Raw genomic sequence first — 12,088 nt, forward strand, 5'->3', positions numbered from 1 at the left:
TGTGAAATGTGACAACCGATGCAGACTTTGTGGAGTTCACACTGAAGATATCACCCACATCGTAAGCAGTTGTCCGAAAATGTCATCACAGGATTATCTACCAATGAGACATGATGTTGTAGCTAGAACACTCTATAATGAAATCCATTGGAAGAAATAAGAACCCACAATATGGTAGAAGCCATAGCCACTCATAATAAAAAGGAATACTGGTGGAATGTCCCAGTGAAGACCTCAATAAAATGTAAACACAACAGACCTGATATAATGATTTGGGATAGAGAAAAAAAACTGTGCACAGTTGTGGAAATTAGCTGCCCAGCGGATGTTAACATAAAACTGAAGATCAGTGAAGCAGTTACTCTATCTAGATTACAAGTTCAGATTTATACCTGAAATTATACCGTTGTTGATGTTGAAATTTGAATGAAGGAGACTTGGATCTAGGTTAGAAACTGGTTTTTTCTCTATTGGTATGAAATCTTGAAATAAACTGAATAATGACATACAGACATACATTCTGTAAGTGAAACAGTAAAAATATATAGGACTTTTCTCAAGTTTAAAATGTGACATTGTTTCCGTCATCTACATTCCAACGATGGAGCTTTGTATCTTTGTTAAAAACTAGCCTCTTCCTCAAAGGAAGAATTCAGATAATCAAAAACAGAAGAGAGACATACATACGTACAGCCACCAAATTAATAAGAAAAAAGAAAGGAAAACACAAAACGACCAGATTTTGTGTGGAACCAAAAGAAAAGACACTCTTTGATGGATATCAGCAGCCCTGTGGACTTCAATATAGTATTTAAAAATACACACGAAAAATACATCTATGGACCTTTGATAAGAAGTTTGCATATCCAGTAGCCAAGGTACACTGTCAGCTTCGTGTCTATTAGTATGGGAGCAACAAAATACATAGCAACATATCTGGAGCAAAGTATGGTTGAACTGGAGATCTTCGTAAGAGAATGCAAATTTTTAATTTATACGCTACAAATGATCACAATATCTGGGAATGTAAAATCTCAAAGACCTCCTTAAGATTTAAAGAATGATGGTTAAAACTCGATACTTTCCTTCACAACCTTGCTACCAAGCAAGTGGCCAATCAAAATTTGCTCTAAATTAAAAAGAGACAGAGAACAAAGAACACACACACACACACACTACATACATACCTACATCAAAAGCCATCCATTTCTTTTATAGAACGCGAAACTTAATGAAAAGGTAAATTTTAGGGTACTTTTTGGTTATCTCACCCCCATTAAAAAATTGCTATTAAAAAATTGGGTTATCCCTCCCCCAATAAAAAATAGAGTTAATGTGGTGACAAGAGATTGGATAAAAGAGTTAGATCCTTTTGATTTAATACTTCAACACATTGTTGACGTTTGGCCCCCTAAATAGGAATGGTATGATTTGATATAAAAATGTTATCAGATTAATTTTTTCAGTTTTCATGTTTATTAATTTTTTCATTTCTGTATGATTTGTAAAAATATTATCAGATTCAAAACGATGTTTCATCTATTCACTTTTCATGTTTATTAATTTTTCCTTTTTTTTTTCTTATTGAGGGTTAAACAATTTTTTAGTTGAGGGAGATAACTAAAAGTACCGATATTTCTGGTAAAACTTTGGGAGATAACCTAATTTTTTAATGGGGGTGAAATAACTAAAAAGTACCAATTTTACACGGAAGGGAAACCCAACAGATATTTGATCAGGTGTCTGCCATGAAGTTATGTAAATTAACCTGATTGAAATAATTGCTGTACGTAATTTAGACTGTCAGAAATCAACACCAGGTTAAATTTAAGTAAGCAGTAAAAACAAGGGAGGTAACTCGTAAGTAATTAAACTGTGCTGGATTCTGGCGCGAAAAATTTTAAATCATTTAAACGTTACTGGAACAAATACAATGAAAAGTACCAAAGAATTAGCCAGGTAACTATTGCAAAAATAAGTTTTCAATCTTCTGGTTAAACTAAGGATTAATAATGATCTCTATTTTAAACGTATTTACTTAAAATTCTGAACTATGTGTAATTATGGTAGTTTGTTATTGAAATGGCATATTCCATCGTTCAAAATGTTTCGGATTATTTGAAGTAGTCGGTGGAATACCTGGCGCCCTTCTTTAACACCACAGAATGACTTCTCTTGTAGTACGTGAAACCGAAGAATCATTGAATATTTCCAAAATTCAAGACAGCACCAGACGTTGATATACGTACTTCTTTAACTATTTCAAATGATTATTGTAATATAATGGGAGGTAGAGACGGACTATATGTAATCTGAACCTTCCTCCCCCCCTTATTAATTAATTTTTTTTACGGAATCCCACGTTTTAGTCTATGGAGATTCCGAGGCTGAAACGTTAGAAGCTGCAATCATAGAAAATGTGGAGCCACCAACTACGATTTTCACGGATATGTGGCCCAGTTACCAAAATCTTCAGAAACTGGGATACATTCGTGGTACCGTGAGCCATTCATGGAATTTTGTTGATCCCGTTAGTGGGGTATGTACCAATAATGTAGAGGCATTCTGGTCACGGATAAAACGTGGACTGAAATACAAAAGTGGATCATGTGGTAACATGAAATGGTTACATATTGATGAGGCAATGTACCGTGATTATTACGATATGAAATGTGAAAATTCGTGGGAGAACTTTCAGACATTTATCAAGCACATAGCCAAAATATATTCACAGTGATTTCAGAAAGGTAAAGGTTACAGTTTTTTTTTGTTTTCTTTTTTTGCTTTCGAATTTTGTTACAGGCTTTTTTTAAAATTTATTATTTTGTATTTTTCGTTTTCGAATATATGTTCTCTGATAAAAAGCGTGAAACTCGCAGTTCAACTTTCTGAGTAAATGCAAGATTTGGATTGTCCGCGTTTAGCTGTTATTTCTAGCATATCAAGTTTCGTGGTGGGGACTCCACATGCCGTGATCCTTTTGCTGTTTCAATATAAATGTAAGCCGTTCATTTTCACATCTAAGTTGCGAGGGAGCTATTCGTACGACCTGGACATGTAGAACACAATGTCAGAAATGAAAATCGCCAAAAAAAAAAGTTTGGGAGGGGGAATCGCATGATTGTGATATGTAGAACACATTATCGAAAGCGAGAATCGCCAAAATGAAAATATAAAAAAGTTACAGTTTTCCCTCAGTGTCTAATCCCAATGTGCACCGCCACATGTTTTAGGGGAGGGAGCTATAGATCAGGACGGCTGTTTGATGGAATTTTTGGATGAAAATGCCTGGTGGTATTTTGTTATATCCCTTTACATCCTGAGTTCAAGACCTCTTCATCCTTCTGGAGCCGATAATATAAAGTTACCAGATCTTGGAAAAGATCCCAGTCAAGTACTGAAGGCCGATTAAATTCCTGCAAGGTATTCTGGATGTAAACAGAATGGAATTGTAATCAATGATGAAAATGAGCGTTAAAACTAAGAGTATGCTAAAGTCCAGAGGCTAAGATTGAGAAGGTAGGGCACCACCTTTGTGAACTGAAAAAGTAGAACACTTTCCTCCTAATGTACCCCACTATCTCCATCACTGGTTACAAAAGAAGCTTAAATCAAGCTCACTACGTAACTTATTTTATCAAGGTCCTCTCCTTGTACCATCAGTGAACGGCAAGCAAAGTTGATTCGAAGCGACATAACTAAATGCCGCAAGGCATATTTCGCCTGTCGCTCTTTTTATCCATTGCTCGCCATGCACTAGTTGTCAAACTGAAATACCCACTACACATCCGTGTCTTTTAAGGAGAAAACCAAGTAGACTTAGAATCCATATAACTCCTCTCTTGCTATAACGCTGGACAAGTTTAAAAAGCTTCACAACAGAATAAACTCAGCTAAAATTACCTAAAGACCAAATGGTGGTGTTAAACTAGACAAGAGATAAATTTGCCACCCAAGGACTCAGAATGTAAAAAACTACAACAGATGCTGCAGAAAATCTCTTTCAAAACTCTAACAATTCTGCCAATCCACCATTCTAGATGACTAGTATTTCATTTTATCAATCTTGAAAGGCTGAAAGCCAAATCAAGCTAGGTGAGATTTAAGTAAATATCACAAGATATTTTCTTTGCTGCTCTCCCAATTAAGTTGAGTCTGTCATTTTCTCTTCTGTGAGGCACAATATTGTGATGTCTAACCTCACCACTTCTTCCTATTGTTGCTTTCTGTTCCCTCTTTTATTTATTTTTTGTTTACCAGCTATAGTGCACCTGCACATTGCATACGATTAGCTCATTATTATTATTTTCGTCTTTGACAACAATGTTAATACATTTCTTATTGCTTTCACTTTTAGAGAGCTTGGCTTCCTTCGAAAACGTCTTCTAACGTCTCCAGCAAACAAAAAGGTGAAACGGCATAAAATAAGTAAGTATATTAGACTATTTAATTCATCAACATTTAACATTTGCGTTTTTATGCTGGTATGAATTGGACAAGTCTCACAGCATCTGTGGTCCATTTTTTATCTACTGCGCTAAAACAGAGGAGAGCAGCCATCTTTGTTACACTACAGAGGTTATTGCCAACAGTGTAACCCAACCCTTACATTGTCTCCATTTTTTTTTTCCATTGTGGAGAGGCATGATTTTAACAGATAAATGCTCTTCTGTCTCCAAGCACTTTCTGCATAAACTGGGTGCATCTTAATGTGCCACTGGCACTAGAGTCACTACCACGAGTTGTTTCTAGCAAGACTGAAGATTCCTTTCAACCATACATTACTTCTGCCCTTTCTCTTCTTTGACATGATTTTTGCAAAGAGAGAGATCACCTCCATCAAAACTGTTTCTTGGGAAAAGATATTTTGATTATTTTGTTCTGAGAAGTTTGATCCCAGAACATAAAGAGATAAACTAAATTCCACATTGTTTTAGTCCAATGATCTACCAATTCTGGCATCCATTCACCATCCTGACTTTTTTTCTGTTAATTTCAGTTCAAACCTTCGATTATCTGATAGTGATGGATTTTGAATCAACATGCTGGAGTAACATGAAAATGAAGCCACAAGAAATCAGTAAGAGAGAATTTCTTTGTCAGAATATGTTTGGAAATGTTGAAATGTAATGGTTTATTTTAGATAGTGGCGGTAGAGTGGCATAATGGATCTAGGTGTAGAGAGGACAAGAAAGTGAGAGCAGAGACTTAGCATAACTTGTGGGACCAGTTGATAATCCCTGAAACCAGAACTTGATCTTGTTTGTGCTCACAAGTGCCATTTTAGTCATGACACAGGAGAAGGAAACACAATAACCAAGCTAACTTAGGGTGTAGGGAGAGTACAACTCGAAGACAAAGTCTAACTTCTATTTTCTGGTCAATTTCAGTTGAATTTCCCGCCGTGCTACTCAATGCTTCTACAGGAATAATTGTTGCTGAATTCCAACAATATGTTATGCCCGAAGAATGTCCCATTCTAAGTAAATTTTGTCAAGAACTAACTGGGATTTCACAAGTGAGTGTATGTTTGTTTTTGTTATGTGTGTGTGAGTGTGTGTATGTCGCCTTTATTTGAAGGTGATGAAACTTTGAGTCGCAAAAGAGTGAGCCATAATCTTGAAGTGAATAAAGTGTGTTCTGTGTATTGATTGATTTTTCTCTCATTTGTACACCCAAAACACAAATCTATTTCATTGCCATGCAATACTCATCTTTTTTGTTTTACACATGTTGACAATGGACCTGTTAGAAAAGCAGGTAAGTCTCTATCAAATCACCCCCTAGTGGGTTTGAAGAAAAAATGCAATGGATAATGTATTTCTAGCTGTACTACATCTGGAAAAATGACAGGATGGTCACAATTCGAACATTTTTTATTATAGGTCTGATTAATGCGAGTTGACCTGGAGTTTAAACACTGGTGACATTTAAGGTATACAAGCCAGTGCAACCACCTCTATGTGATCACTTGCCTACTAAAAATAATATCTAAAATTCCCTCAACATATTTTTCTATTTTGAAAAAAGGAAGGCTACATTGTGTGTAGTCTATTTACATTAGAGGCCCCTATAAGTCAGGGTTTGACCATGTATTTGCACCTTAGAAACCTTACCCATATACAGGGAACTGGGTAAGGTATTTTATTTTGGAAGACTAACAACTTCCCATGCAGTTAATGTCTCCACCACTAATACTGGTTCTAGATTTTGGTACAAGGCCAGCATTTTTGGAGTAGGAGCAAAGTTGATTACATCAACCCAGTGCTCAACTGGTACTTATTTTATTGACCCTGAAAGGATGGCTGAAAGACAAAGTTGACCCCAGTGGATTTTGAACTCAGGACGAACAAAATGTCAATTAGCATTTTAGTTGGCGTGCTAATGATTCTACCAGCTCATTGCCTTCTCCCACCACCAATATTGTCCAAAAGAAAGTTCAGTATCAATATAGCCTGACATCAGTATGATTACCAACAAACTTGGGATGTAAATACCATAACGTATTTTGTCCAATGTTCTAATGCCAATCCAACCACCCTGAGCTGGTATTATATATTGTTGACCCCAAAAGGATGAAAGGCAATGTAGACCTTAGCAGGATTTGGACTCAGAATGTAAAATGTTGGAACAAATACTACAAGAATCCGTCTGATGCTCTAACAATTCTACTGATCCACTGTTTTTATTTACACTATATCTGAATATAAGATGGGGTAGTCATGGCTTGGTGCCTTTAATTATAGACCTATGAGATCAAAGCCGACTTAAGGTAAATGTATCATGGCCCCAGTACTAGAGAGGTGGTCTTGCCCTCGACATCACTAAAATGTCTTAACTCCATGTTGTCTTCACTTGTTTATCAACCACTTTACAAAGTGTCAACCAACACTAACGAGGTTACCTTATATCATATATACAGTAGAATGTTACTTGTCATATGATGTATGTGTGATTATAGACATATTTTTATATACAGAACTATTTAAAGTTTGGGTGTTACATTGAGCAGGTTATGTGATTATGTAGAAGCTTTCTGATTGATCAAATACTAAGAATTACTTTAAAATGGTTTGCTTCCAGCATCAAGTTGATAATGGAGTTCCATTGAGACTGTGCCTGAAAATGTTCAAGGATTGGCTTATGAAACTTAGTCGAGAAAAAGGAATCAAATTTTCTCCAAGTCAAGAAGACCAAAGTGGCCTTACTACCTTTGTTACTTGGTCAGGTAAATTCTGTTTTGCATTTTTTTGTATGTCTTCATTTTTATCACCTTTTTTTTTCACCCTTAACCATTTTGTTATCAAATCTCTATTGAAATGCACTGCATTTCTTTCAATTAATTTCGAAAATACAGAAAAATTTACTAAAATATTTTTGTCATTATTAAGCTGGTGATTAGAACAAATTAACATGAAGTTTTTGATGATAGGTTTTAATTTAGGTCACTTTAAAATGGGAAGGTTGTGTTATTGAACCAAGGGCAGTTTCAAATAGGTTGGTACCAAAAAGGTTGCAAGACAACTATACTGATCTATTGCTCCTGAGCACATATCTTCAAGGTATCTTGAGCACAAACCTTAACTTTTCTATGGCAGCCAAATTTTTCTCAACTCACATCATACATCATCATCATTTAACATGTTTTCTATGCTGGCATGGGTTAGACGGTTTGACTGGTAAGCCAGAGAGCTGCAAAACACAGGCTCCAGTCTGTTTTAGCCTGGGTTCTACAGCTGCATGGTCTTCTTAATGCCAACCACTCCACAGAGTGTACTGGTGTCTTTTATGTGAAAGCATGTCTACCCCCTGGTTAGACATGCTTTCACAGAAGATTGGAAACAAAACATTGCTTGGATCACAGTGGTACTCGTTTACAACTATTGTGTGATGTCAAAACAAAGGTAAACACACACACAGTATCTAAAAAAAAAGGAATTAGTAATGACTGTGATGTCATCATAAGTCTTGTCTGTGAGGCAGTAGCAACACACACACACACACAAACACCAAAAAAAGAAAAAAAACAAACGCTATTTAGTACCTCAAGAGTGACATTGTTGGGAATTCATGTAGAATTGATAATTCTTTAAACCATATTCCCTCACAATACCATAGTAATTTCAGTGTCTACAGTTAGCAGGTGGTGGATGGTTTGGTAGGGTGGATGGAATAATCAGTGGAACACCAGACAGACTGCTATGTGATATTTTATGTCCCTTAATCTTCTGAATTTTAATCCTTTTGGGTTTTTCATTCATCTCATATCAATGAAATAAGTACCAGTCACATACTGGGGTTGAACTAGTTGACAGACAATATATGTCTATAGGGAGGGTAGTAAGGTGCTTAGTAGCATTTCATCCAACTTTGCATTCTGAGTTCAAATTCCACTGGTGTCTGCTTTGCTTTCCATCCTCTCAGGGTCTATAATATTATAAGTACCAGCTGATCATTGGGGTTAATATAATCAACTTACTCCCTCCCCGGAATTTGTTGGCCTTGGGCCAAAAATTTGAAGCCAATATATGTCTACCAGTTGAGGACTGGCTAATGACCTAGGGCTAAACAACAACAACAGTGACAGTTTCTATGTTTATCTTTTGTAGATTGGGATCTATCATTGTGTCTGAGAAATGAATGTCGCCGTAAACAGCTGTGGAAACCAGTGGAATTGAACCAATGGATTGATCTGAGAGCCACATATAAGGTAAAACGTTTATTGGTTTTAATGCCACACCTTCCCCACCACACATATGTACTGAAGCCCCACTCTGTAAAAAGGGATTTTAGTCTTCTAGACTGCATAGTGACCTCACTGGTGCTGGTACCACTGAAAATAAGCACCCATTACATGCTGTAAGTTGGTTGGCATTAGGAAGGGCACCCACCTGTGTAAACTATGCCAAACTGAACTGCAATGCTCATCAGATCCTGTCAAACTGTCTGACACATGACAGCATGGAAAACACATTAAGTGGTGCTTATTGTATGGTGGTGGTGGTTGTGTTGATGGAGAAGAAGGAAAAGAAATTCTAAAAATGACCCAGAATCAAGAGATTTAAAGTAAACCTAACAAGGACTAAAATCTCAGCTGGAAAGAAGACAAGATTCTTTTACCGTCTGGAAAGTGGATGTGCCTGATATGTAGAAGGGTAAATAGGGATTTCAAAACATGTACTCAATGTAAGCTATGGGTACATAGCAGGTGTATTTGGATCACAGGTAAATTCACAGTAATGGAAGACTTCATATGTGGCAGATACACAAGAAAAGTTAGTAATAATGATACCTAGGGATAAATTCTTTCAAATCATTGCCTGAAGAACCATTTATGGTGAAACTATTTGTTCTAATGGGCTGAAGAATAATTCAGCTTTTGAATAGAAATATATAGATACATGCATACATAAAACACACACACGCACATAAATATACAACCTTGTCACACAGTGTTATGCTAATTCTACCTGACAGTTGACTGTTACTCTAAGAGTACACATGTCTGTGGAATACTCAGTCACTTACTCTGCAAACCAATGAGTACACAGTTCAATGAAACAAACCACTGATAAACTCTTTGTTGCACCAAGTCAAGGATCCATTCCTTCCTCTCCATTTCTTTAAAAAAATCTTTCACTTTTAAAATATTTATTTTCAGAATTTCTACAGCAGAAAACCTAATGGTTTAAATGGTGCTCTCCAAGAAGTTGGTATTTCATTCCATGGACGACAACACTCAGGTAAAGCATTTCTCTACAAATTTATCCTTTGAAATATGCTTCCACACACTTTTAATGTAGGCCATTCTTGTTGTTTAATGAACAGTCAGTCTCATTCTTCTAGAGCTTGGATCAAAGATGTTCTACCCGTCCTGCCTTTTACTTAGACATAGTGTATGTGAGATTTCCTGTTTTTTTTTTGTGGGTATTTTTATAGTAAAATGTGATTTAAGGAAGATTTAACTGCTATCTCTTGCAGTGTGAAGTGAGCATAATGAAACTCCCTAATTGTTGGTGTTGCTTAGCAACTCTAAACCTGTTGACCTATGATTAAAAATATTCCAACTGTGTCAACTCTTTTATTTAAAGGCAGTAAGATGAGATTTGGATGACATTCAGCTGCTATTTCTATAGGATCAGAAACCATGTAGAAGTTCCCTTGTTTATCACCTGATCAGATCTGGTCAAGTAAACCTATGATCAAAGGTATTTCTGCTGAAATCATTTCTTTCCTGAGACATGATACTGTAGCAAAACGTGGCTTCCCTTCTGTGTCAACACAGCTCCAACAGCAAAAGTTAGCAGCAGACCACAGACTAGCCCAGAAAGCCAGCTTGCCCTGAGAAGAAGTCATGCACAGCTAGGTGTCTTCAGAACACACATCTCGTGGAATGTAGTTCTTTGTTAATTAGTTTCACACTGACTGGCTTCTACTTACTACTTGCCTCCACACAAAGACTAGGCCCTCCTTATAGACTTGTGCATTAATCTAGGATCTTCTAAACAGTCACGTGACTTTGTAACTTCTAGAACTTTATTCTTAACCAATCAGCTTTCTGGCTGCTTGGTAAGGCCCCCCCCCCATTCCCACCATACATCATCTGACCATATGAGACATGTCATTTATTACATGACATAATTCTGGAATTTTCTGTGACACTCTAACATGATGCAATATTACAGAGTGATTTCACAAAAAGCTAAACAATATTATGTAATTATTGCACAGAAAACTAAACAACTTCACAAATTTACTGTAGAAAATCATAGTTAAGTTAATACAAACATAACTTATTCTCTCCTTCATAACAATATCTATGAATAACTTCATAAATTGACCATAGAAAATCATAGTTAAGTTAATACAAGCACCACCACCACCATCATCATCTTTCTGTTGTTTTATTTATTAAGGTTTGGATGATGCCCGAAATACAGCCTGTCTGGCCTGGAAAATGATCCAAGATGGATGCTTAATGAAAATAACTAAAACTCTGTCAGAGGTATATTTAAAAAAAATTTTCAAGATACATTACATACTGATAGATGTCACTGTTCTTTTTTTTATCTTTTCTCTTATAGGCACAGGCATGGCTGGGTAGTTAAGAAGCTCGGTTTGCAACCACACAGTTTCAATTTCAGTCCTACTGCACATTATCTTGGACTAGTGTCTTCTCCTGTAGCTCAGGGCTGACCAATGCCTCATTTTTGCCAGCTGAGTGGACTGGTGTAACATGAAATAAAGTGTCTTGCTCAAGGACACTGTGCCGCCAGGAATTGAACTCACAACCTCATGAACTTGAGGCGATTACCATAATTACTAAACCACATGCCTTCACTTAGCTACAGTACAGACTGAAACAAGTAAAAGATATTACCTGCACTATTATTGACCTATTTACATTTCAACCCATGCTAGCATGGAAAGCGGACGTTAAACGATGATGACGGATATTTGTTCTCATTTTGTTTGTTGTTAACACAACGTTTCAACTGATATACCCTCCAGCCTTCATCAGGTGTCTTGGGGAAATTTCGAACCTGGGTTCTCATTCCTAAGGTATTTTTCAATGTTGTTAATATTATTATTACTATTACTGTTAATATTCAGGTCACTGCTTGGAATCGAACTCGGAATCTTGGGGTTAGTAGCCCGCGAACAAGCTTATATTTCATCATTGTCTGTACACCAACTAATAAAAGACAAAAAAAATCATCCAGCTATATAACCTGTTGTTCTAATAATTTATGACGCATGCGTACGAACAACCATGCTACATGGCAGTGAAACATGGGCTGTAACTGCTGAGGACATACGTAAGCTCGCAAGGAATGAAGCCAGTATGCTCCGTTGGATGTGTAATGTCAATGTGAATACCCGTCAGAGTGTAAGTATCTTGAGAGAAAAGCTGAACATTAGAAGCATCAGTTGTGGCGTGCAAGAGAGACGATTGCGCTGGTATGGACATGTGGTGAGAATGGAGGAGGATAGCTGCGTGAAAAAGTGCCACACCCTAACAGTTGAGGGAACCCGTGGAAGAGGTAGGCCCAGGAAGACCTGGGCTGAGGTGGTGAGGCAAGACCTT

The 12,088-nt window shown here is 36.8% G+C and overlaps 1 protein-coding gene across 3 annotated transcripts in view; it reads left to right on the top strand.

Annotated features, from left to right (window-relative positions):
* Window positions 1-1,780: 1,780 nt before the first annotated feature.
* Window positions 1,781-12,088, top strand: part of LOC106879625 (ERI1 exoribonuclease 2) — a 14,577-nt gene continuing 4,269 nt past the window's right edge. Inside the window, exons 1-8 of one of the 3 annotated variants that reach the window (XM_052974045.1) lie at window positions 1,781-2,747; window positions 4,358-4,428; window positions 5,000-5,080; window positions 5,391-5,518; window positions 7,084-7,228; window positions 8,610-8,710; window positions 9,662-9,743; window positions 10,917-11,005. In XM_052974045.1, coding sequence (XP_052830005.1) covers window positions 5,026-5,080; window positions 5,391-5,518; window positions 7,084-7,228; window positions 8,610-8,710; window positions 9,662-9,743; window positions 10,917-11,005 — 600 coding nt within the window. In that variant the 5' untranslated portion in view covers window positions 1,781-2,747; window positions 4,358-4,428; window positions 5,000-5,025. Of the gene's footprint in view, window positions 2,748-4,357; window positions 4,429-4,999; window positions 5,081-5,390; window positions 5,519-7,083; window positions 7,229-8,609; window positions 8,711-9,661; window positions 9,744-10,916; window positions 11,006-12,088 lie in introns of those variants that run through there. The other 2 variants (XM_014929284.2, XM_014929286.2) reach the window with 2 other exon arrangements.

The sequence above is a fragment of the Octopus bimaculoides genome, chromosome 17 (genome assembly GCF_001194135.2).
Source record: "Octopus bimaculoides isolate UCB-OBI-ISO-001 chromosome 17, ASM119413v2, whole genome shotgun sequence".
In the NCBI taxonomy this organism is placed as follows: domain Eukaryota; kingdom Metazoa; phylum Mollusca; class Cephalopoda; order Octopoda; family Octopodidae; genus Octopus; species Octopus bimaculoides.